Source organism: Lates calcarifer, unplaced genomic scaffold, assembly GCF_001640805.2.
Source record: "Lates calcarifer isolate ASB-BC8 unplaced genomic scaffold, TLL_Latcal_v3 _unitig_950_quiver_259, whole genome shotgun sequence".
Taxonomy (NCBI): domain Eukaryota; kingdom Metazoa; phylum Chordata; class Actinopteri; family Centropomidae; genus Lates; species Lates calcarifer.
The window spans coordinates 1,278,957-1,304,614 of record NW_026118117.1 but is presented as its reverse complement, the minus strand read 5'-3'; the positions used below and the strand labels follow the sequence as shown (position 1 = coordinate 1,304,614).

Sequence of the window (25,658 nt, the reverse complement as noted above, 5' to 3'; positions counted from 1 at the left end):
CTGCCTGACCTTTGACCTCCCTATGGTCTATCATCTATATACACATGCCTATACTGTACACAGCACACACACAATGTCACACAATTGACATGAAGCAATTGAATGGCTTTCTTGCCGTGATCCATTTATATTTTTAAAAGTATCTTTTTGGCAAATTATACAACAAAATAGAAATCTCTGAGGCCAGGAGCTCATCTGTTTGGTAAGCCCAACAATGAACTGGGGATTTTCATACTTGTGGAATGTAGTAAGGTAGAGAAAATTCCTGTGCACAGCTTACTGGTAAATTTAAAAGTAAAATGATGCTGATAACCCCAGCTGAAGTGCTTCTCTTGATAAAAATAGATATACTATAGACAAGTCTTTGAATTTATGCAAAATATTTATTTAAAATCTGTGTTTGGATCATTACTTACAAAAAGTTCACAAAATGCAGACTTAAATACAATCTGTACATCAAGTTCATTCATTTTTGCATTAGAGTTAGAATTTTTCATACTAATTTTCTTATACATCCAAACATCTATGTATAAAAATATTCTCCCCAAAATAAAATGCATTTGAACTGTATTTATATAAAGACCAAGGAACACCAGGTCCAAGTCTCACAAGCAGTGAGCTCATCCCTTTTTATCCTCTGAGTTAGAACATCTGAATACACTGGCTTCATGGCAGATACTTCTGTGCAAAGTGATCACATTTACTGAGCCTTTGTTACTACACCCTGTAAATGAAAGATAATCCAGCATGCAGCCTTCAGCCTTTCCAGTGCCACAGACAGCCCCAGGGTATATTCATCTTAAACTCCTCTCACACATGCTCTCTAAATGTTCTGGATGCCTAACATACTGATGTCTCATGTGAATATCAAGCAGTCACATTTACAGACTCAAGATCGCATGTTCTCAGACACAGAATCTATGTAAGATATGTACATATGTATGGAAAAAAAACTGTATGAAAACACTACCAAGGAGCTTTTGTTTTGATTTTGTCTGACTGACCTGTAGTCAGATTTTAATGAAATGTGTGTGTGTGTGTGTGTGTGTGTGTGTGTCTGTGTGTGTGTGTGAGATAAGTCAGACCAAAGGCCATTAAGGAACAGTTTGGTTTTTGCTGTGGATCCAGGAAAAAAGAACATTGTATCTTAGTGACAGAGGCATTTAAAACATTTCCTTATGAACACCTTCATTTACATGGACTAAAAAAAAATCTGGCCCATGTAACTGACAATTTTGCTTCAATATGAGTGGTGTACAGTGGCCCTCTGAAGGGTAGTGGCTAAAAACATGTAGGGGCCTTTCCTCGTGAGCACAGGAATGCCAGTTAAAGGTGTACTTCCTGGTTCCTGGTAGACTTTTTTCTGCAGTTTGGAAAACACAAAACAAACATCCTCCCCAGAAACTCCCTCAGATAACTTCATTCCACACATTTAGCAACAAATCCACACTAACAATCCAGCACAACAGCATTAGCTACAGCATCTACAACCATTGATTCAAAAACATCAAAGCATATCTTTACCATGGAACTGAACAGCATGTGGGCTTAGTGATGCAGAGAACCTAATGTCATCACTACTGACAGTTGGAAAACAAGGCACACAGTAGTTGCCACCACCACATCTGCTCCCTTTCAACATTTGTGATCTGTTTTCTGAATGAGCTACAGGTCGCTGCTGTTCACCCTCTAGTCTCATCATGTATGTTAATAAAATAAGCTACAGTTTCAAATAGAGGGAATGGCAGCAATATGGCACACATAATACAGCATGTTTAATTAATATCAATAACTGTTTATTGGCACAGACTGGACACTTTAAGTCCAGCTGATGTATCTGATGTTGATATGCTTCTTTGTGCCATGTCCAAGGTACTCAGTACAGGTCACCCTACCAGGAGCCCTGTAGGTCCCTGCGGTTGCATGACCACACAGAGAGCCTTGGTGGCAAGCTAAAAAACTTCAACCATCACTGACTCAACCTGTGTCCACATTTTTGCAAAGAAACTGTGGGTGTATGTCCTCCTGTACTGTGTATGTAGTGACGGCTCTGCCCTGATGCATGTGGTGGACAGTGTGTTGCAAATTGTTAAAAACCAATGCTGAATATTTTCTTTGTTGTTGTTCTTTGTTGCTGTGCCTGAACGACTGCATCCAGTGAAAGACAAAATGCACTTTGTCTTTGTAAACTAGCACTATATACAGTAGGTTATTCTAATCTCACAGCAGCAGTTCTCACACATTCTCTGCTAACACATGTACCATGAGTGTGATGAGACAATATACATGGATTTTTTATGGCTAGAAAACTGTAATGCAAAACCCAAACAAATTCCAAGGAATAAAGCCTCCTACATTTTAATGGTTTAACCAAGAAGTGAGAAAGGCTGCTCTGAAGGCTCTCCCCGACACTTAACACACATAATGATGTCTATTCATTTTTTTCAACTTTTTTCACTGTCTTGTTTTGTCTTTTTCTATGTGCAGTTTCCAAATGTGAAATTGGCAGGAGCTGTTTATCTTCACAGTTAAATTAAGTTCTTGCACACAAAAACACAGGTACTGTATACTGTAGTAACTTGGTACACAATTTGTAGTTCTTAAGCTCCACCCACTCACGTTCAGAAAGCCCAGGCCAATGAGAAATTTTAGCACAACTGAAACTTCAGTTCACAGTGATTTCACTCATGAATGACATGACAACTACTGGTCTCAGTGGCGGTAGTTACATACTACAATAATACACATTAAAATAAACTAGTAGTAAAATGTTATAATATTGACCTCTCAGTGCCTCTACCACACAGTAGACACAGCAGCATTGTTTTTACTGGCAGGTAAGTGCTGGTGCTGTGTGTGTGTGAGTGAGTGTGTGTCACCAGTGTAGGTGTAAGTGGGGGTGTTGGTGTAATTGACAAAGTAATTCCTCCTCTGTCGGCTCCTGGATCTGCTCCCTGCAGAGAAAGAGGAACAGTGGGGCTGGGAGTTAGCTCTGACTTAACAGTTCCATTTTTGACTTGTAGGATTCACAGCAACAACAGTGTCAACATACTTGAACATGAGCTGGACAGAGGTCTCATATCTGATCCTCTCCACATCTGTTACAGAGCAGCTGTGACTGCGGTCCCACTTGTAGATGAAGTTCTGTAAGAGAGCAAGGAGCAAAGGCATTTATGTTGTGAGCATGTTTAATATGTAGTCTTATTTTTATTGACAAATAGACCCACAAACCAAAAACCACTTTACTTTCCTACCCTTCCTTTGTCAGTACAGAGGATTAAGATATATCAGGCTTTGGTTACACAAACGATCATGCTACTGGAATACATTCATTGCTGGGCTTGGGATTTGATGTGATTGAGAGGCAAACTTTTAAGTACTTTGGATAAAAGCTCTATAAACACAGCCATTTACCAACATAGGTCTTTTCAGTCAGCTTCTATCATGTGACAAATATTCCTCACTGATGAAAGATTTGGCAAAAAAAACTGAACCACATGTTGAATTTATTACGATAATTATTAAAGTTTCTACAGTACTGTCAAAACAAAACAAAAACTCATGTCAGTCAAGATATGAACATCAGGATGAAAGAAAAACTATTGGTGTGTTAGCAGTCTTTATATTTGTGTAAGACCTTGTCTTTACTGGTCATATAGAAAAAGCAGCACATCAGTGTGACAGCAGCAGGCTCTGTCATCCATCACTGTCTACACTGGATGTTTTCAGCCGTGGTACTGCAGTGCTCTGAACTGTGGACAGCATCCACAGCCAAACACTCAATCATTGTAGTTACACACATAAAACAGAAAAAATAGAGTAAAACATGAGCTGTTATGTGATCTGTCAGATAGCTGCACTGATTTAACTACAGCCATATCTGTTCTGTCCCACACATGTGAGACATACAACTGCAAATGGCTGAAATAGCTACAAGTTCCAACAGCAAAGAAAATGGACAAAGTGGAGGTAAAGAACATCTTAATATCACACACTATGGGACGTCACAGACTGCACTATGTCACTTATAAAATGACTGTCTACCATAGGAACAAAGAAAGACTATGTTTATGTGTCACCAGTTGTTCTAAGTGGATTTGTGGTCAGTCTAACAATTGTGCAGATTACAGTGGTGTTTCCATGGTTACCAGTAGTTTTGTATACCCTGCATGCTGATGTAGGACAGCAGCAGGAACTCTTGACTGGAACTGTGTTGTGTCTGTCTGAAGCCATGTTATACATGAATGCATTCATCAGTGCTGTCTCAGTGAACTGACCTCTAAAATGAGTGCCACAAACAAGTTGACCCACATGACGGAGGAGATGAGCCACCAACACACAAAGTAAATCTTGGACCACCTGAGGAAAAATAAAACATCCTCCTCCTCATCATCAGCAGCATCACCAACATTAGTTGTTTTGCATATAAAAGGTATCTTTCTTACTCAGTGGTGTATCTGCTGTATGCATCCAAGAACACCTGCCAGTTGTTAACTACCATGACATCATACAGCAAAATGATGGCTGCCTAACAGAGCGAGGGGAAGATACACTTTAAATCACACCTGTCTTCAGCAGTACACAGTATCTCATTTTGATGTTGCTGGTTTTTGTTTAAATGATCAGTGAGGTCTTACTGTAAGGGAGAGAAGTGTGCAGGGAGTGACTGTTGTTGTTACTCACAGCAAAGTCATCAAAGTTGTTGGGCCAGTATTCCAGCTGTTCGTATGTGCCGCACTCCATGCTGAAGTTAGAGGTGATGTTCTCCATGGTGGTATTGGAGAGCACACTGGTACACATGCATAAGTATACACATCTTAACACCCACACACAATCAGAGATCACTAAACCAGAATTTAAATAATTTGGGCCCCCATAGCTGAATGGTTGGGGCGCAGTACTACATGGGCTTAAGTGCCTTAAGCAGCTGGTCCCCGGATCGACGCCCGGTTTGGCTGGACTTTTACTGTGTGTCATTCCCCTGTTCTCTCTCCCTGTTTCCTGTCTCATTTCCACTGTCCTATCTAAAATAAAGGTGAAAACCCCCCCAAAAATATATATTAAAAAAAAAAATGAAATAATTCACTACCAGATACCATGCACTGGTCTTTTTGTCCTGTATGGTGGCTGCATATATTTTTGCATATATTAGTTTTAATGTGGCATTAATCTAGTCACGTTTCTGCCTGCTCTGTGTGTGACATACACTGATCAGCCACAACATTAAAACCACTTGCATAATACTATGTAGGTCCCCCTTGTGCTGCTAAAACAGCTCTGGCCTGTTGGGGCATGGACATGGGACCTCTGAGGACGTAGTGTCTGGCACCAGGTCATTGGCAGCGGATCCTTTGGGTCCTGTGGGTTGCGGGATGGGGCCTCCATGAATCTGACTTGTTGTGGTGTATCCCACAGATGCTGGATCAGATTGGGATCTGGGGAGTCTGGAGGCCAGACTGGGGCCAACACCTGGGGCTCTTGGTTGTGGTCCTCTAGACATTTCTGAGCAGTTTTTGTCGTGTGGTGGGAACACTGACCTACTGGGGGAGTGTTGTTGCTATGGGGGAGGGGTGGGGGGTTGCTTGATCTACAACAATGTTTAGATGGTGGTGTGTGTCACCTGTGGTCTGTCCTGACTGTCTCTATCATGTGTTCTTACTGCAGATGACTTCATACAGTACCTCATCGCTGAAGGAGGTTTAATGGCGCCTTCAAACAGCCAGATCCCAAACACAGCAAATACATAGTACACCACCTGCACAGGGAGCATGAAGATGACATCAGCCTCTCCTCACAATAGTTTTTAGACTTGTTCCCTTTCTATGTAAACTACCCTGCACACCACTTATCTGTCCATCTGTTACTGTCAAAGAATTGAGGAAACAGCCAGATATTTTTTTTACTACAATCCAAAGAGTTTGGAACAGGTTTTTTAGTAGCCAGAGGGGTTAGCAGAAGACAGAAAAACAGGGATTTATTACACACATTACTCATAAAAGGTTTTCCCATTGAGCTGGTTAATTGAGATATACTGATGTCACTCACCACCAGAATCCCTGCAAACGCCCTGAGGTTTTTCACCAGGTCCAACAGCGTGCTTGCAACCAAAGCCATAAGCTGCAGAAAGAAATGGAAGGTATGAAAGACAAAAAGAGACATAAGGGACACATAAATGTATTTGTGATGAGGCTGCAGTGTCTGTAAATAAAGCTCTGTGCTGTGAGAGAGGACATCATTCTGAAATTGTGTGCTCGGGTTATCGTGGCTTGTGTTTCACTGCATATTCGTGTTTCAGTTCCACTTTGTTTCTGTAGTGTTACCCACCCTTTGAACTACTGGCTGTTTTTGCTGAGTTTTCACATCCTATGGCATAGTCCCTTCATGTCTTAGCTAAACATGTTATATATTTTTATTGTCATTAGAAGTTCAGCAACCAAGAAAAGCCATGTGAAAGACACTATTGTTCTGGGATGCTTTTATCAAAACAGGGTTTATTTTTTGGCTTGTACCTCAAAAGATTTTCAACATACAGCACACATGTATATCAATGTGTTGAGGAGAGTGGCAGTGTTTCAGTGATATATACATGCGGGGTACTCTGAGCCTTTGTATTGTCAAAAAATGTACTGACAGTGTGACTACAACAGCCTTAGCTGAAATTGTGTAATGTTGCCTTGGAGACATAATGAAAGAAATTCTTTAAAACGTATGAAAGAATTTTTTTTAAAAAAGCAAATCACTGTTGTGAAATTTTCATGCCACTTTTCATGATAGCGGTGCGGTGGTCATCCTTGATCCATGATAAGTGAAGTTAAAGTAGCTGGACATCATCCTGCTGCTGCTAAGTACCTTGATATCTGGGATGATGCGCAGGAAACGGAAGACAATCAGCATGTTGACCAAACGAATCATCTCCCACAGAGACATCACACCATGGGAGGACGGGTCCCTGTGGGACACACACACAGAGGGAGAGGGAGAGGGAGAGAGAGATGGGAAATAAGCTGTTTTTCTCTGATCCAGAGTATAACCTCTCTATAACCTCTCCCCTTTCTCTATTTTGTCTGTTCTCTTCTGAATATAAAAACAATGATTACCTGACAGACCCAAACTGCAGCTGAAACATTCATTTTTAAGTAGTTCGAAAAAAAAAAAAACCCAACAACTCACACACGAGAGTAAGACAGCCCGTGGACGGCATAAATAGTGATCTGTAGGGCCTAATGAGGGAACAGTAAAAACAGTGTTAGTTACTGAAAGTGATAAATAGTAACAAATCAATATTCACAAGACTTTCCACTTTGTACAGAAGAGATTTTTAAAATAGTTAATTAATTTGTCTTAACTGAGTGATAAAGACAAACTGACAAATTCTACTAATTCACACACACACACACTGTGTATTATGTTATGTGTAGACGGAGCAGGGTTACCAGTAACAGGATGGTGAGGAAGCCATCAAAGATGTTGTTCTTGTAGGAAAGGTATCCTCTCCAGCCAAAGGCGAAAATCTTCACACACATTTCAAACAGGTAGTAGAGGATGAAGCAGAAGTTGATGATCTGACAGTTGGACAGTGGAAGAGTGAAATCAGATTATCTATGTTGACAGTTTCAACAGAGCTGCATCTTCAATTTACACCCCAACAACCACTGGGTGAAACTAGTAACCTTCTATTGATTTAGCTATTTGTAAGACTTTTGTCTTAAGCAGGAAGAGGCCATTAAATGAACTCCCCCTTTTTTGATGTAGGGTCCCACAATCCAAATAGAGTAAATCATTAGCATTATTTAAGTTAGAAAAATCAACACAATTACATTAGAATTTTAAAACAGGAGAAATGTAGTGATTGTGAATGTGCTGAGCAAATGTCCTGGAAATTACACTTTCATGTACAAGTAGAAAGTTTTCTCTTATAAGTGACCAGAAACATCAGGATTCAATATTAACAATAAATAAAATAATTCACAAGACTCCTATGTACAGCACATTCTACACTGATTAAGATACTTTGTCAGGGACAAAGTGTTGGTTGAGGTGACCTGATGGTGGCGCTAGAGGATCTGTGTCAAGAAGCATCTTCTGTGGACCCCAGACCTCAAGAAAACATGACTACACTCACCTCCAAGACAAAGTCATCTCTCTCTGCTGTGGACTTTTCAGAGTTCAACACCAGGATGGTCTGAAACACACACAAAGGTTATTTTACTACCTGCTAGCCAGCTTGGTCAATGTGGTGTGTGTGTGTGTGTGTGTGTGTGTGTGTGTGTATTCCACTTACACATATGCACATGACATTGACCAGTGCCACTGCGTTGCCAAGTATAGTGAGATAGTAGTGACTGAAGATCACCTGGAGTCTCTGCAGGACTGGAGAGGTGTACTGAGGCAAAGGAGGGTGCTAGGACAAACACAAACACACACACACACACACACACACACACACACACACACACACACACACACACACACACACACACACACACACACACACACACACACAGTCAGAGACTTAAGACAATGTTTAAGTGAAAGACAATGTTGTCTGAACAGAGCACCGCTCTACCTCCTTGATGCAATCTTTATCAAGTTCATCAAATATCTTCTGGAACTGCTCGCGATCCATGTAGCCAACATCTGCATACTGCTGTGCCTCCTGACATGTTGGAAGTGCAGATGAGACAAGAGACATCAAAGAGCCAGGAGATGCATTATTCTTGTCTTAATGTATTTCAAATTGAAATACATTCAGGTAAAAATGATTGTTCCTGCATGTGGTGATAGTGATAGATACAGTGATCTCACTGTATAAGAGCACCCTGCATCTACAGTATGTCAGTACAGTATTTTGACGTCTTCATCCAATTGGTGATGTCTTTATTGGTGGAGCTCTTTTTGTCTGTTTAGACATGGTGGCTGCTTATGTCTACTCTGATTATTTAAAATAAACCACCAGTTAAAATGAACAAAGAAAATAAAATCTTCATGAGGTGGATTTATGTTTACTTATGATCATCCAGCCACACAAATAGAAAGAATCTAACTTTGTTAACTGATGTTTGTGTACAGGTCCAGAGTGGCCAATTAGGGGAGCCAGGAAAATTCCCTGAGGGCTGGGCTGGTTGTGGGGCCGCGAGGGCCGGTGTACAGTGACAGCAAACAGATCATACAGGCTGCACTTGCTAGGAATGGGCACTAGTACTCAGTATTTGAGTAACGTTTCTCTATAGACAGTAATGTTTTCCAACAGACAAACAGTAGGCTTGGTCTGGGAGGTCTGTGTCCAACTGGAAATACAAGCATTAGTTCCAAATAAGAAGTTGAAATTATGAGATAGTAAGTCACAGTTATGAGATAACATTTTGACTTTTCATCTCTATCCCATGACTTACCATGGGATTTTTTAAAAATCAAGTGCAAGTTTTCATATAATTTTTGGTGGAAATGGGCTTTTATAGATGTGAGAAAATAATTACAGCAATTTTTAAACCTGATTTTTGTGTCAGAAGCAGTGGCAGACAATGACTGCTGTCAGTGATGTACAAGAGCTGTTGCCTACAGTGTGTGAAAAACTGGATGTGATCAAACTAGTCCCAACATCACCAGTATTTATACCCACACACCACCAGTGGCCTATCAGTAATAGTAAAATAATATTACTATAAATATACTAAGCTCATAATAGGATTAAAAAAGGATGAAAATATTATTTTTAATAGGATGAAAAGAATAAAATAAAAAATAAAACTATATATCTTGCCATGAAAAAAAAATCTTAACTGTCTTAGTCAAAACATGTTAAAACTTAGAAAGGCTGATATTACAGAAACATGTGTTCTCATATTTGTTATTAAGGCTAAAATGATGTATCTCCTGTAAAAGATAAAGTTAAACCAAAGTGGCTGGTCTGAGTCATGAAACTCAGGGCTGAAAATGAGTCCGACTCCCGCCCTGTTAAGTAGTATAAAACTCAATAACAGGGAGTATCAGAAACCATCTTTTACACTGAGAAATTCTACACAAATGTCTGGAGCTGAATGTGTTTTTTGCATCTCAGATTGCATCTCTTAATTATTTGTTATGTGAATTTGTAGGGATTGCAAGAATAAGTTGAAATGGATTAGACAAATTGAGTGGATAATTTTCAGATGTCATTGGAAGTGATCCACAGTTTTGGACCAAAATTAGTGACATGTTGCAAGTCATCCACATACTTACTCAGACTAATTTAGACGATAGGTTCCCAATGTCTTACTACGTAAAACTATAGTCATGAACACTGAACCAGTTTAGCTTTCTGTAATCATTCCTGGTAATAGTGGCTGTAGAGATCTTTCTCTTGTACTTCTAATGTAAGGTGATGGTGGACTAAATCAAGCTTCATCTGAAGTTAATATGAGACTTCAACTGTCTGAGTCAGACAAATCTTTTTAGTACAAGTTTCCCAGCTGAGCTGCAGTAGATGGACAGTAACAGTACTAAAGACTAACTTTGGTAGATCTACAGTTGATTTAATCAACTCAGAATACTGAAGCTTTATATTGAACTGACCTCAGATAAACTTTGGAATGTATTTTTGAACAGAACAGGGACTGTGGAATTTGTTCCCCATCACTTACAATGAAAGCACATTAGGTGAGGATCTTTTCATGGCCAGTATGGACAGAAGGGTTGGAGTAAGAAAACCATTTTCTTGCACATGTTGAGGATTTAATATTTCAGCAAACATCAAATTAGGACACAAGTAAGCACAACTTGTGTTACATTACAATGCATAGACCTTTTTCATAGTAGACATTTTGACTTGTTATATGAGGAAAAGAATATGTGTTACTGATAACACCAAAGTGTGACAGTAAGTTAGCATAAACAACAGCAGACACTGACACAGCTAATCATTAGTTCTGCTAGCTACACTTACTGTATGCTTCTGCTGTAAAATGTCAGAATGTCTTCTGAGAAAAAGGCCTTTGAAGCTCTTTGAGTGGTTGTGTAACTTTGAGTGTGTGTGCACAGTGGTGCTATGTTGGTTCTGACCGTAGTGATGGCTGCTCTGTAGTAGCTTTTCATCTCAACTCTGGACATCACCTCCAGTACCGCATTAACACGTACACGCTCCCTGACATAGAAAACAATACAACTAAGAACATGTGTGGGTATATGTGACAAACATGAAATACTTTCACATTAATGGCACAACATTGTTTTACCGTTACTGAAAACCATCCAGTAAAAGCTAATAACCTTCACATCTTTTGAAAATCTAATGGCTCTATCAGCTGAATTCTAATGTTACTGTACTGCTTATTCCAGCACTGCCACTGTACTATAACACTGTGTTATAGTGATCAATATGCTGCGTGTACATTATGGTTCAATCATTGTGTATGAAAAGTCTTTCTTCAACTGATATGCAAGAAGTATTCATCAATTTTGATGCACACACAGAAACTCTGCATACACAGCAGGTCAGTTGAGCTACAACTGGATACATGGCAGTACGTTATAAGCATAAAAGCAGCTGTACAGCCTGTGTCCATTACAATCACAATCACTTTTTGGGGATGTTAAAGCTTTAAAACTTAACAATTATCCCTGGTAAACTGAAGAGTAGTCATTCATCAGACTTGACACAGCTGCCTCTGGAAACACTGAAACCTTTATACAACTTTAATTAACTTCTGACATTCAGGTAGCATGAATCTGCATTTTTTTGTTTCAGGTAGCTTGCTGCTACCAGATGAGGAGCTGTATGTCATGCCAAAAAAATTGTTAATCCAATATCTGTCATTATTACATTACTGATACAGTATATCATGGGGTGATATTGCTTATTAGCACATTTTGAAACTGTTTTTTTTTCCTTTATACTGTTCTTAAGAGAAGAGTACAGGCCCTGGTTGCAAATATCCCATTTTTTTCAGTTCATTCTCTGCTACCTGACCTTTATAAATATTCCTGTGTACTCCTGTGTACTTGAATGTGTGTCTCTGTCTGTGTATGTGTCTCTCTATGGTTATGTGGACAATTTTAGGTTTTGAAACCACTGTTGTGAGGACATTCTGGCCAGTTTTCACAACTTCAAGGGGTTGTCTGAGAGTTAGGATTTGATTTTAGGGTTCGGGTTAGAGTAAAGGTTGGCATTTTGGCATTTAGTTGTGATAGTTAAGGTTTGAGGCTAGGAAATGCATTATGTCAGGGAGTGCCCTCACAGAGACAGAGGTATAGAAGTGTGTGTGTCTTACTCAGCAGCCCGTCGGGCTCCCTGGCAGCTGAGGACTTGGAAAGCAGCTCGGATCCCCAGTCGTCTCCTGATGATGGACGTTTTGACCGACATCTAGACAAAAACATGAACGGAAAGATTCCAGGTCTGTCGACTTTGAAGTGCTTAATGTGAAACAGTTAGCCTGGCTCTGTCCCAAGCCAATTAGAATGCATGTATTTTATTTCTTTCACCTGCACATAAACCAAAATTCTGAAACAACAACTTGTAGTTTAAGATGATATCGCAGCACACAGCTTCCCAGGTTCATGTTGTCCTAGAGAGGTTGCATGAGTTTGGTGCCCTGCCAGAGACCAAAACCTGAACCTGTGCATCTACAGTGTCTGGTAATCTGCTCTAAAGCTGGAGATACTGCACAGAAGATTTGAGTAGATGAATATTAAAATAGTTTCAGCACTTTACTCCCCCTAAAACAAAGTGATGTTTTTACATTTCTGTTAACTCTGTGTTAATTAGTGAGTTGCTGAACTTTTTACAGTGTTCGCCTGCTTCCAGCCTTTAATGCTAAGCACAAAAATAAGATTGATATTGCTTGTTTTCAGTGAGGTCTAAACATGACATAATCCAGTCTGGGGATTTATCTGTTATTTACTTCATCTCACGCTCAGAGACAAAGCATACAAGTATATTTTCAAAATTGTTGAATCATTTCCTTAAGCATTGTACATTATTTTTGTAACTTCACAAAAAACACAATACAAGGTTGAGTTGTTTCTGATTGGATACACGTTGTTTAGACATTTTATAAAGTACAGAAAGATGTAGGTTTTACAAGAATGCTAAGCATGACTTTATCAGATTATGTTATAATTCAGTTAGACTCCTCTTTTACTCCACCAGATGGCAGTCACAACTCACCAGCCTGTTCAGCACATTTTCTTAGGTGAACTGATGAGCCTTTAAGCACAACACTCATGTGTTTGCAAGATGATGTAGTTACTGTGACTTCACATTCTTGATGACCAAGCATAGACTGTGCAAAATTCATTTCTACATGATCTTTCCTTGATGATACAAAACTAGACTGTAGCATTCACTGCAATTTGATGCAGACTTGGTGTTCATTGTGATAAATTGCACAAATCAAGCATGTTTCTACTGAAAGATACTTCAATGGATTCTTTTCAGTGGAAGCCTGGATTGTGTATGGCCTGAAATGGAAGACAAAACCATGGATCCTTTTGTTCCACACATAAAGGAGAGCCATTGAACTCAGTCTCCCAACATCCCTAACCTTTGCATACCTAGGTAGAAAATCCCCAACTCCAGCTACAACTGCTCACTGTATGGCCCAGGACCCATGATGTCACCAGGCCATACAAAAAGAAGATTTAGAGAGACCATTAGTAGTTCTCCTTCTCATCGCCCTACCACAAGGGTGGGAACAAAGCTCTCTGACCTCCATGAGGCTTGAGGTGGAGGCCTGCACTGGACTGAACTTTGGTTTTGAGCTGAGAGCCTAGTGCAATAAAAGGAAATAAATTCATATTTTTTGTTTTCACCAGTGAGCTCATTCCAAATTAAAAAAAAAGGTGAACATAACAGCTTTAACTACAGGATGACCAGATTACAGGGTGATCTTAAAGAAGCATTTTTTTGTACTTAGTCATGTGACTTGCGTCACTGCTTGTCATATTTCAAATCCCAATACATTCCCTTGTACACAAGTTCTTCAACCTAAACAACGATACAGGTTGCTTGTTCCTACCCTCAGGTACGACCCACAAGCGAACCAGAGTTTTGTCATCATGGTAACAATGATAAACACTTGTTCAGTGTTGTCTAATGATCTCAGTTTGGTTGGGTTTAGGCATAAAAGGACTTGGTTAGGCTTGGGAAAAGATTGTGGTTTGGGTTGGTAGTGGAATGGCCAAGGGCAAAAGAAACAACAATGCCTACTGGTTTCATGTGGGAACCGAACAGTGGTTTGGTTATATTCTGAATTTAGGTTAAGTATAAAATCATACAGCATTACACAATGTTAGGCATAAGCCTCGGCATATGAAAAAACTCTTACATGACTATCACCTGACTACCTTCCTCTGCCAAGGCTGGGTTTTTCCTGTTCCAAAGCACAAGTCACAGTTCTACTGACACACCCACTTTTCCAACTGGGAGCAGCAGCAGTCATGATTTGTTACATAAAAGTAAAAAAAAAAAAAGAAAAAAAATTGCAGTCTCATGCACATTGACCACACATCATTAAATCAAAATGATCAGTGACACAACAACCAGTAGAAGACTGTCTGTAGTGGGTGACTTCAAGTAACTGCGAGCTAATTCACAGGATATTAATATGCTCCTCAGCAGTATGATGTCATACTGTACATGTGACTCACCAGTAAATATCCTCTGAACTGGTTATAGATGATGGCTGTCAGTAAGTTCATCAGACAGTAGGTTCCTGCCAGGAAGCAAAACAAATTCCCTCTAAAATATTTTACTCAAACATATTTATTTTGCTTTAACAGTAACACAGTAATCTACTATCACTTCAAGCCACTTAAAGCTACTGCGTACTGACACTGCCAATAATAATCACTGCTTACCAATTACACTGAAGGCGACAAAGAAAATGGAGTAGCCTCTGTTCAGGGAGTAGGCAGGGATCATCACTGAAGAAATGTAGAAAAGTATTAACAGCAATCAACAAACAAGGCTTGTTCATCGTGTGATTAATTGTGTACCATCTGGGTTGTTGGCTGTGGTAAGCAGCACCAGCAGAGAGGTAAGAGAATTAGGCAGGTTTCTGAAATGTAATTCCCACTCCATGTTCTTCTTTGGATCCTGAACAGAAACACAGAGGCAGAGTGGATTTACTGCTACTACTCTACTCTCTACACAGGGTTTAATGTAGTAGTGATATTTTTAATAATAAATATCAAACATTTTCTTCATTAACTGAATCGCTAATGAGTTTTGAGTCCAGATTAAATACGCCATCTAAAGACATGGCTGTCAGGTGACAAAATGTCATCAACCACCACATCAGTCAAGTGAAGAGGTTCATTTATACAGCTGTATCACTGTTTCCCCCACCATTGTCTGGGTGGCAGCCCTCCACATTTAATATAAATATTTCTTCTGGATACTGTTGTATGTTATTACTGTATTATTACTATTTTTATGATAGTTATGTCTGTTTCTCTTACATGTTGGTGATTGTTGTGCATTCCACTTCCTGGTTCAGTAATCAGAAAAAGTTTGGGCCTCAAAGATATTCAGGTGGCCTCCTATACTACCTTTCCCTCCACTGTCTCTTGTGTTTTTATTTCTGCTCTTCTACGGTTGAGTTGATGTCACAGTCTGGTACATGTCCTGACACATTCATACACACGTCAACATAAGCCAGAGTGTGAGCAGTGCAGTACAGTAGTGTGTATTTAACAGGGCATGGACGCAATGACCTGGACTCACCTCAGTTTTAGCAAAGAGCAGCATTCCAATCATGGTGAAGAGGCAGAGGTGAAGCGCCAGGAGCAGGATGACACTGCAGAGACAGGAGAACACACTCAGGGTGGGGTGGAAAAGCCCAGGGAGTCAGTGAGGAATCTGCACCTTTCCAGGCTCTTTATCGATTTAAAATACACTCCATTTACTTATAGAGGAGCCGCTGGTTCCACAAGGATGTTGTCTCCTGTCAATTCCCATTTGAAGGTTTCTTTTAATGATATCCTCAATCTTCCTCAGTATCAAAATAGAGAGTCTCTTCAATAAAAATACTACAGGTTAAACTGCCAAATGTTAAATTATTTGTGCTCACAGTTAGAGGGTCCCTCATCACATTTTAAAGCATGGTTATTGGATGATATTTATTGAAATTGGGAGCAATACTCTTTAAATATGAGTCTGAGTTACACTGTCTTGTAACCTTCATGCCTGAAATAACTTAACAAATAAAAAGGTGATGTTTTTTATAAACTTTACTATGTTATATTGTTTTTCTTAGTATTTTGGTCAGTTTTTAGTTGTGTCAGAGCCACTGGGGCAAATTAGCTGTTGAACAAACACTTTATTTTACATTTATGTTGTTAAATGTCAGAGTTTATTAATGAGTGCTGTCTCCTAGAAAGAAACAAGAAGAAACAAATCTATAGCACCAAACAGATCCACCAAACTTTCCTCATCTCTGTTGATGTTTTGAAAGTCAGTGCATTTTTGCACACAACAGAATCACAGAGCAGATCATTAAGCAGTGGTGGTGCACTCTGAATATATCATCATCAGTCTGCGGCCTTAGTATCGGGAAGCAGTGACCATCTGACAGAAGTGAAAATGCCCTGGTGTCATTAGTGGTTTTTCTATTTGCTAACTGGTGAAATAAAACTGAGCCAACTGTAGGTTTCACTACAGTTTCCCTGTGTACATTGAAAAAAACTGTGCTGAACTGCCCCACTTAACTCTCCCCACAATTGGTGAGTGATGTAACTAATCAATTCAATTGGACAAGTGAGATCACAATCCTGCCTTTGAAATCTATTGCAATACTATGGTTTTAGCTTGCTAATGCTTTCTAATGTTAGCTTGTCTGCTAAATTGGTAGCAAACTAGTGTATTAAGTGGATAATGTCTAAATAAATAAACACTAAATAAATCCATACTCTCAGGGCTGATCTGACCACAAGGTTGCCATTTGATAATTACTTCATCAGCTAACAAACCGATGCTGGATCCCTGCAGTGTAGCTAAGTTATAGCTCCCTGGCTAACCTTTGCTTGTTTGCTCAGTAATGTTATTGTTATGGTCGGACTGAGACCCTCAGCAAGCACACAGTGACGGGGTTGGAAAGAACTTTATGGATGCTCACACCTGCCTACGTACAGAGTGTGAGTATGTGCATAAGCACAAGCAACAGACTGCAGTTCACTTAACAGCCACAGGTGTCCGTAATAATAAAGACTTTCAGTTTTCACCATACAGAACCTTTAAATTAGAAAATATGAGAAACTGTTTGAATTATTTAGCACGAGGTGACCATAAAATAGGCAGTTCTTATCCCCTTAAACCGGTAAATCTTAGGCGTGTGAAGGAGTCACATACCTGGCAATTTCTGGCAGAGTCCTCTTAATGCATTTCAGTGTCTTTTTCATCAGAGAGGAGTTTTGCAGGAGGAAGAATGGCCGAAGGAGTCGCCGTACTCTCAGTTTCTAATTAATAAAAAAAAGACAAGGTGACTTTTTGAAATGCAGTGTGTACTGTTTGTTTGTCTATGCAAAGTCATGGCCTTGGAAGTTTGAACCTGGCAAAATGATGCAGACACAATTTAAAACTGAGACAACTTGCTGAAATAACCATTCATGTATGAATCATTTTCTTTCTGCAAGCTTCACAGGTTTCTCTTCTGTATGAGCATTCTGATTCTCTTTATTCAATACTGCTTTCTGATTACGTAAGGCCTGAAAACTAATTGTGCCAAGAAGCATGAGAGAAGACAGCCTCACCTCATCACACACCATGCTGACAGACAACATCCAGTCAATGACAGAGACCGAAATGACTATGGTGTAGCCAATCAGCCATTTGTTCTTTCTGAATTCCTCCCAACCAATCAAGTAGCTCTGAGGACAAAACAGACAAAACAGTGAAGCAATGGTTCATATGGACAAATAAACAGGTGATAACTAAATATCTAAAGATTATTTGAAAACCTTTTTTAACCAGACAGCTGCAAGTGTCCTGGGAGCAAATGTTTTCCACCCTGGCTGTGTTTACCTTGACAGCAAGGTCAAGAGTGAATATGATGAGGCAGACCATCTCGATGCTCTCAGTGACGCCACACTGAGGCTCCCAGTGTGGAGAGCGACGTCGAAGGTCTGAGGAGATGGACAGAGAGGATGGCCGCTCCACAAAGGCCAACAACAACACCACTGCAATGGTCAGGCCCAAGCCCCTGAGACAGGAAAAAATGGGCGAGTGGATGGACAAATGGGTGTAGGGACAGTAGAACTGTGGTTTAGACAAAAGCAATTTCTGAAGATCTTGTCCCTGCATTGGCATAACCTACTGCTTGTTTAGTATGTCTGTGTGAATGGAAGGACAGATCTGTTCCTTCTGAGTGTTAAACAGCATGTGTATCAATCAATCACAGAAACAAAAGCAGACCCAGCCACATGTTACTCCCTTAAGCCAAACCTCTTAACTTACTTAACTTAGGTTAACTGGATCTGAGGCAAACAATTTTTTCATTTCTAATTCTTGTAGACACCAGCTGTCATAATCTGGTCCAGCTAATATTTATCTACAAATCACTGCACCAGTCAAGTCTGTCAAATATCAATGTGTCAATAGATTTTCTAGGAACTGTACTAAAAGTTAACCTGGGACTAAAAACAGTTCTTAAATGTAATTATATATGCAAATACGTGCCCTTACAAATGGGACAAAAGAATATATTTCTGTAATGTCACCCAGTGTTAGGAAATACATTGTGCTTGCTCATGGTGGGATTTGTTGGGTCTCTCTCTGTAAATAATGCTCTTTATGAAAAGTGCCTTGAGATGACTTTTGTGTGATATGGCGCTATATAAATAAAAAAAATAATAATAAATATGAATTGAACATTGTACCAGTATAAAGATAGCTCTGCTCTTTAAAAAATTAACTTTCTATTTACCTCTTCCAGTTTTTAAATAAATAAATAAGCCACAGTTTGCCTACAGTAGCCTGTATAAAGGAATGAATGGGCACAGACCTCTTACTGCTGAAACTGTTTCTTACAAACCTGAGTCATCACTTTTGCTTAATCACATCCACCCAATGGCTGTAAGGCTTTGAGGACCTGGGTTCATGTAAAGCAAGTAACCTCCACAAGGTCAGTTGCAAAACAATATTTAATGAAAAAACTGAATTTCAATTAATTAATATCCCTCATATCACTGGATAGCTCCACCTGAACACCATCCTTTGGTGACTCCACTGGAGCCCTCTTACATATCAACAGAGATAAGAGTCATATCCTTTATTTCTGTTCCTTGAAGCAGGAACCAAATTTGAGTCAATCTGAGAATGTTTGGCCAGTTACAACTGATTTCCTACTCTGACAGATTTAGGCCTTGGCCTCTTATTTTATCTTATCTTGTCTTGTTTTAAATCTCAGTAGGTAGTCAGTCTCTGAATGATGCCCTTCTCATAGCAGACATTCTGACTTGTCATAGTAGGAAAAGCACACAAGTTACTTCTTACATTAAAGATGGCTGTGCTACATTCACTTGTCCCAGTAAGCCCTGACAGGACGCTGACATTAACACAACCAAATATTTTTTAAACACCTACAATATTTCCCCCATGATGTGTCAAAATGTCCTCTGCTGGCAAGGATAAAAGACACTACAGTTTCTCGTCTCTGCAGATATGTGGCACTAAAACTTCTTAATTCAAGAGAAGGTGTGAGGAACTAGTAACTTACCACTGGCATATCCTGGAATAGTACCACCGATACAGGCGAAGTGACCTGGCGTCAACCCGGTGGTTGATGGACCGGTACTGTAAGCAAGCAAATAAATTTGTTAATGCAGGACTTTTCAAAACAAACATATTTACAGGAGAAACAAAGGAGAAAGGAAAGAGGACAATACAGTAAAATCAAGAATACAAATGTACAAATACCAAAAACCAAGGAAAATAGAGCATGCTTAAAATGTGCATTGATTTGGCCCTTGTGAGACTCTGTGGAAAGCTGGACCAGATTAACCTAATCAGACCTTCCTCCTCCTGATACAGATTTTGAGACATCAACAGAGGTTATGTGCTGATGCCGAGCAGAGATCTGCTACCAAAAACTGCAAACCTCACTCATTAAACTAACATGAGCCTAGAAACTGCCATTGAGCTAAACATTAGCACACAGTGACTCAATGTACGTAATTGGAGAAACACAGATTTTTCTACAGCAACAAAGAAAAAGTATTTAATGTGTGTCAGTCATGTCATTGCCAAAAGTACTGGATCAGAGCAGCCCTGTTCCAGAGTCAAAGAGAAACAGCTTCAGAGTACCAAGACCTTTAGTTTTCAGCTTTGACCTTGGAACAGCCAGAAGTTTAGATACAGTTGCCCATCTAATGTTTTGCATGTCCAAAACAAGATTTTGAAATCAATCCTAAAAGTGAGAGAGAGCGAGTGGAGAGGAGCTGGTGTGATCTATATCCGTGTTTTTAGGAAAAGGAAAAAAAAAAAAAAACAGAGAGACAGAGAGGTAGGCATTGGTTGAGTCGTCATGTAATAAAATACTGAAAGACGTTTTGCAGATCTGGCTGAGGAAAGAGTCCGACTTTTCATTGACCCTTAGCTGGAAAAAGGAGGACCAAAGCATAGATTTCATATAAATCTCAAAACTGAAGCTTGTGATCAAAGTTCAATACAACACACCAAGGAGGAAAATTATGATGGACATAAAAAAGTGGCCAGTCCTACCCAAATTACTATGCTGTACTTTGTTAATGCCTTTGCATGTTAATTTTCTTAGTATTTACCAAAAGAGAAATAAGTAAGGACATTCATTGTACTTACCTGTATAGCATCCTCGATGAATACAACAGCTTGTTGAACGTAGAGGTCCATATCATCTGTGGACAGTGGGAAAAGAAAGGGTAACAGGACCATCTGGACTGTTCCTTTGTCACAGAAGCAGACAAACAATGATCTTTATATATCCCACAGGTGCACTGAGCACTGTGATCTTCACTGTCCTGAGTCACCATATGTGGTGTCACTCAGTGAATATCTTGACATGGATTCTGTGTAAGATCCTGTACTACTCAACATGTTCTCTGACCAAGACAGATGACAGAAACTGTCTGAAATTGTTATTGACTCTGGAACTGGTTGAGCTGAGACATAGGTTTGTTTATTCCTGAGGCAAAACTGGGAAACTGAGATATAGCTGAGTGCTGTGGTAAGGGTGTGGTCCCTGAGCCTAAATCTCCATGAGATTTAGACTTTTACTGTTAATACACATTGTGACGTTGTTGTGGGCGGGGCTTTGCTGGAGGCAAAATGTATCGCTATGCACATAACTAACACAAGTGAGCAAGTTTTGTTGGCTTGTTTTTAACAATGGCTGAAGAAAATGTGAGTTTATCTGAATATGTACAGTACTCAGTACTAAGACTAAGTACTAATCTTTAAATGTTATTTACCCAGTTTATGTGCATTTGTTTCATTTCAGCTAACCCCAGTCCGTGTGTTTGTGTGTCTTAGACCCTGCACAGACACTCACACATGGAGCAGAGGAGCAGAGGAGAAAGGTTGATAACTCATTATGTGAAGTGCAATAAAGGCTCCCACAAGCGTTTTAAGTCTCTGTAAAATCATAGATGAATGTATGTTGACCCAAAACATCTGAATATCAGATGCTGCTGTTGACAGCAAAGTTAGTCCTAGCAGCTAGCAGCTCCTCTGGCTATCTGTGTGCATGTAGGTTTGTGTAATTCAAAGAGAGTCAGATCCATTACTCCTTTGATTCACAGCAAGATAACATTTTTTGTTTGGTTATGTGGCCTACTATTCCGAGGTGACTGTGACATAGTCATGACAGATGAAAATACTATTTCCGGGTCAAACTTTGCAGAGACTCTCATTTTCAGTATGCCGCAGTGCTGTATCCCGTGTTATTTGAATAGGTCTGAATCCACAAAACCTGTTCACTTGTCATTCTACTGCTTTCCTTGTGATGAGAAAAAGAAAAGGAAATGGTTGCATTTTATAGGTTTCAATTTTTTACACAAATTAAAAAAAACAAAGTTTGATGCCAGCAAGTGCTAATGTTGGCCAGCTAAACTAGCTAACATTAGCACTGGTTAGGAGCAGCTAGTAAAAGTGGGTACCCTTGATGCAAGCCATGGGTTGTATGGGGTGTTTCTTGCTATGAGTCCATATTATTTTTTATTTTATTTAACCTTTATTTAACCAGGTAAGTCAATTAAAAACCAATTCTCACTTACAGTGATGACTTGGCATATCTTCATGTTTCTGTATCAGTCCTTTTCTGTGCTGTCCAGCTAAGGTGGTAAAAGATGGCCATATCTAACTATTTTCATTATTTTTGGAGAACACAGAAAATGACTGACATCACGACTTAAAGCAGATAGACTAAACTCTTAATCACACCCAACAATACCAAAGAACCAAACATATGTGATGATTTCGCCATGTGATTATCTTGTAACAACGGGTCATTTCTGAGATAATGTGTATTAGACGGTAAGTGATCTTGTAGTCACCATGTTGAATGCAGTAGGATTGTGCAGGTTCAAGGCTCATGTGGTGTTCTCAGTCAGCAGTGGTGAGTGTCTACTAACAGTGGTCAAGGGAAAACCTTGACTCAACCTCACAGTTTATATGACTTCAGGGACCTGCTGCTAAAGTCTTGGTGCCAGATAGCACAAGACACCTTCAGAGGTGAGAGGTCAGGTTGAAGCTGTGGCATGCAGGATCAGGACCAACAGCATGTTTGATAATTGATAATTTAGACTATTTAAACAATTAAAAGATGTGAACAAAGCTGAAAGCTCCCACAGATAATGTGGACAGTGGCTGAGTATGAATATATGAAGGAGAATCAGAATCAGACTATTGTCTATAATACAGCTCAAGCTTGTTCCACAGCTGTTAGGGGATTATACTAAGTGACTGCAACTTTCCACCAAGCAGTTACATAGATACAGACATGACTCAGTTCTGGCCGCACACTCACACTCACATTAAATGTGTGTGTGAGATTCTCTCACACACACATTTAATGCTTATGGCTCAATGTGTCACAGCAGGATGTGTCATGGCGGTGGTGGTGGTGGTGGGTGCCACTGACAGGACAACATTTAAAACGGCTACAATACTGTTGAAACACTCACCCAACACACACCACAAAGTGTGAGCTGCTTCTCTCACACTTATTGCAGCACCAGTAATATCATACTTAAAAAAAAAAAAAAACTCACCAAAGACAAACTATCAAAAAAATCCTCTACTCTGACTCTCAACACCACTGACAAGCATTATACTTATAACAATATGTGACCAATAATATATTGGTATCAATAATATTGATATGACAGAAAAAGCTGAGAAGAATCAGAGTAAACACATTTAATTTTAACTTGAACTTTAAATCTTTAGGCTTTTTGAAAATATAATAAGTAACATTGCTGGTTTCATTGACGTGTTAAAGTGATGGCATCCTGTCATTCATCTGGCTGTAAAATATTTTTCAATGGCTTTATTCTGACATGGCATGAATTTCATATAGACTATGTTCCTTCCACTCTATCAACTTTAAGACCAGTCACCTGGTGTAGTGTCTATACATAAACCTTAGTGGGTCCATACATAAAATGGACTGGATTTTAAACTGCAGAGATTCAATTCAATTCAATTCAGTTTTATTTGTATAGCGCCATATCACAACAAAAATCATCTCAAGGCACTTTTCATATAGAGCAGGTCTAGACCGTCCTCTTTAAAAGAGACAGTTACATCACTATTTAAATTCTATTCTCTTTACAGAGCACAATGAAGGGGAATACTGAAGTTTACCACTTCACAGTCTTATACCCATCAGACTGAGTGACTGAAACTGCACAAAGCTATACAAGTATCTTAATTAAAATATGTCTATATCTGCTTTTCTAGTAGAAAAACTGTGTTTATCTTAATGCCTTCTACTTTTCCAAATACTTTACACCACTCCAATTAATAAGCCGCTTTCACACATACACCTAAAATTTTCTGTACATAACCTGTTGGAGCTGTATGTGTGAACACAAATACCAGTCGCTGCAGGTGTGAACAGCATGAGGCTTGGTTTTACAAAAAATGAACATCTAGTTAATGTGATGTTTATTAAATGTGTAACCATGGTGACAATGGTCCCACCACAGCCCTGACTGAAAACGTGAAGCCATGTTGTTTTTGTCATCCCTTAAGAACTTTTTTAAGGTACTTTAATTTAGATCTGTCAGTTTTATGCTACTTTATATTACATTTACAGTATCTGACAGCTACAGTTACAAGTAGCTTTACAGATTCAGTGCAGACGATTAATTAAGCAGCTACACATGTAAAATGTGACTTACACATGATTGTATCAGTACTAATATTCTGATATAGGTTAATGATATAACAGTAACAGGCAGGATTGGATTACCAATAAGACATGGTAGAAAATTGCCCCAGAGCTGCAGACCCCCTGGGGCCCCAAATACCCATGATTCAGAAACTGATACTGAATTACACTATTAAGTGAAATCAAAGTCATTAGGGCCTCATCCTTACTGTTGTATAAACCTGTTTAATGGAGGCTAGTACTGGTGTTATAGGAGCCCCGAGCAGGTTATTTATTATTATTATTTTTACAGGCTACAGGTGATGATACTATGGCGTATTGACATAGTAGTATCAGTATTTATAGGACTGGAATACTCCTGACCTGAGCCTCAGTCACCGGTCACATTACTCTCATGCCACTAAACCTGTTCTCCTGTGGCTGCGGACGACCCCACCCCCCCACCCCCCCCCCCGCCGCTCACCTGTGTCACTCTCCACACTACACGACTGCGACGCGACAGAGTACGACATCCGCCTGCTGCCCGGTGCCCCTTCGATCTCCGGGCCGGACCGGGACCCATAATCACCGGGGGCTCTGTTGACACTCCCGGTCAGCAGACTGTCCGTCTCCATCCAGGAAATGACAGTTGAAAGTGAAAGTAAGAGACGTTGAGGGAGACGGTGTCAAACAGCCAGAGTGGAGCCGAGTTTCACTAAAAATTCAGAGGACATAACAGCATAACAAGCCTCAAGCAGAAAGCACCGGAATGTGTTTTAGGAAGTACCTCCACTGCTCTGCTCCTCCCTCCAAGTGTCACTTTACACTGTCTTTAAAAACAAACTCCACCTACTGCTCATGCTGCAGGCCGCAGGCTGCACAGGAAGGCTGTAAAGAGTGAAACTTTCTACAACATAAATATCCCCCACAAGACAGTCAAACGTTAGGATATTGAAGTTCATTTAAAAAACTGTCCGTATGTTCAGGTCAAAATGATGAGCTCAGGTCGATCTCTATTTCGCTGAATAAGACAAACCTAACTCCTTATTATAGCAATCAACTAATCTATCAACGACCGTTTTAAATCAATTTGCTGCTTATTTTAGAAATAATACAAATAAGTCATAAAATCATAAGTGTCCACTAAGACATCCCAGGTGACACCTTCACTTTGCTGATTTTGCCGTCTCTTCATTTATAAACCTTTGACTGTCTGATGCTTCTCATTATTTAGATGAACAGTATGGTTCTTTTTGACATTGGCAGAAATGGGTTTCCACAGACAGGAGCCTTCTCCAGTTCATTTTCCACACAGAATCATTTATCATTAAACTCTAG

At 39.6% G+C, this 25,658-nt stretch overlaps 1 protein-coding gene across 2 annotated transcripts; it reads right to left on the bottom strand.

The window, feature by feature from the left end:
* Positions 1–361: 361 nt before the first annotated feature.
* tpcn2 (two pore segment channel 2) lies at positions 362–25,473 on the bottom strand. 2 transcript variants are annotated; one of them, XM_018672060.2, is made up of 25 exons: positions 24,805–25,473; positions 20,789–20,844; positions 19,689–19,765; positions 17,996–18,173; positions 17,725–17,841; positions 17,324–17,430; positions 15,701–15,773; positions 14,971–15,070; positions 14,833–14,898; positions 14,623–14,687; positions 12,246–12,337; positions 11,038–11,119; positions 8,567–8,656; positions 8,282–8,401; positions 8,123–8,182; positions 7,434–7,562; positions 7,171–7,220; positions 6,850–6,949; positions 6,046–6,117; positions 5,682–5,755; positions 4,684–4,789; positions 4,446–4,528; positions 4,278–4,359; positions 3,053–3,144; positions 362–2,954 (listed from the first exon to the last, which is right to left on the bottom strand). In XM_018672060.2, the coding sequence occupies exons 1-25, from the start codon at positions 24,953–24,955 to the stop codon at positions 2,876–2,878; spliced, it is 2,301 nt and encodes a 766-aa protein (XP_018527576.1). In that variant the 5' UTR covers positions 24,956–25,473; the 3' UTR covers positions 362–2,875. The 2 variants fall into 2 exon arrangements, with proteins under 2 accessions (XP_018527576.1, XP_050925376.1); XM_051069419.1 differs by lacking the exons at positions 4,278–4,359; positions 4,446–4,528; positions 4,684–4,789.
* Positions 25,474–25,658: the final 185 nt, after the last annotated feature.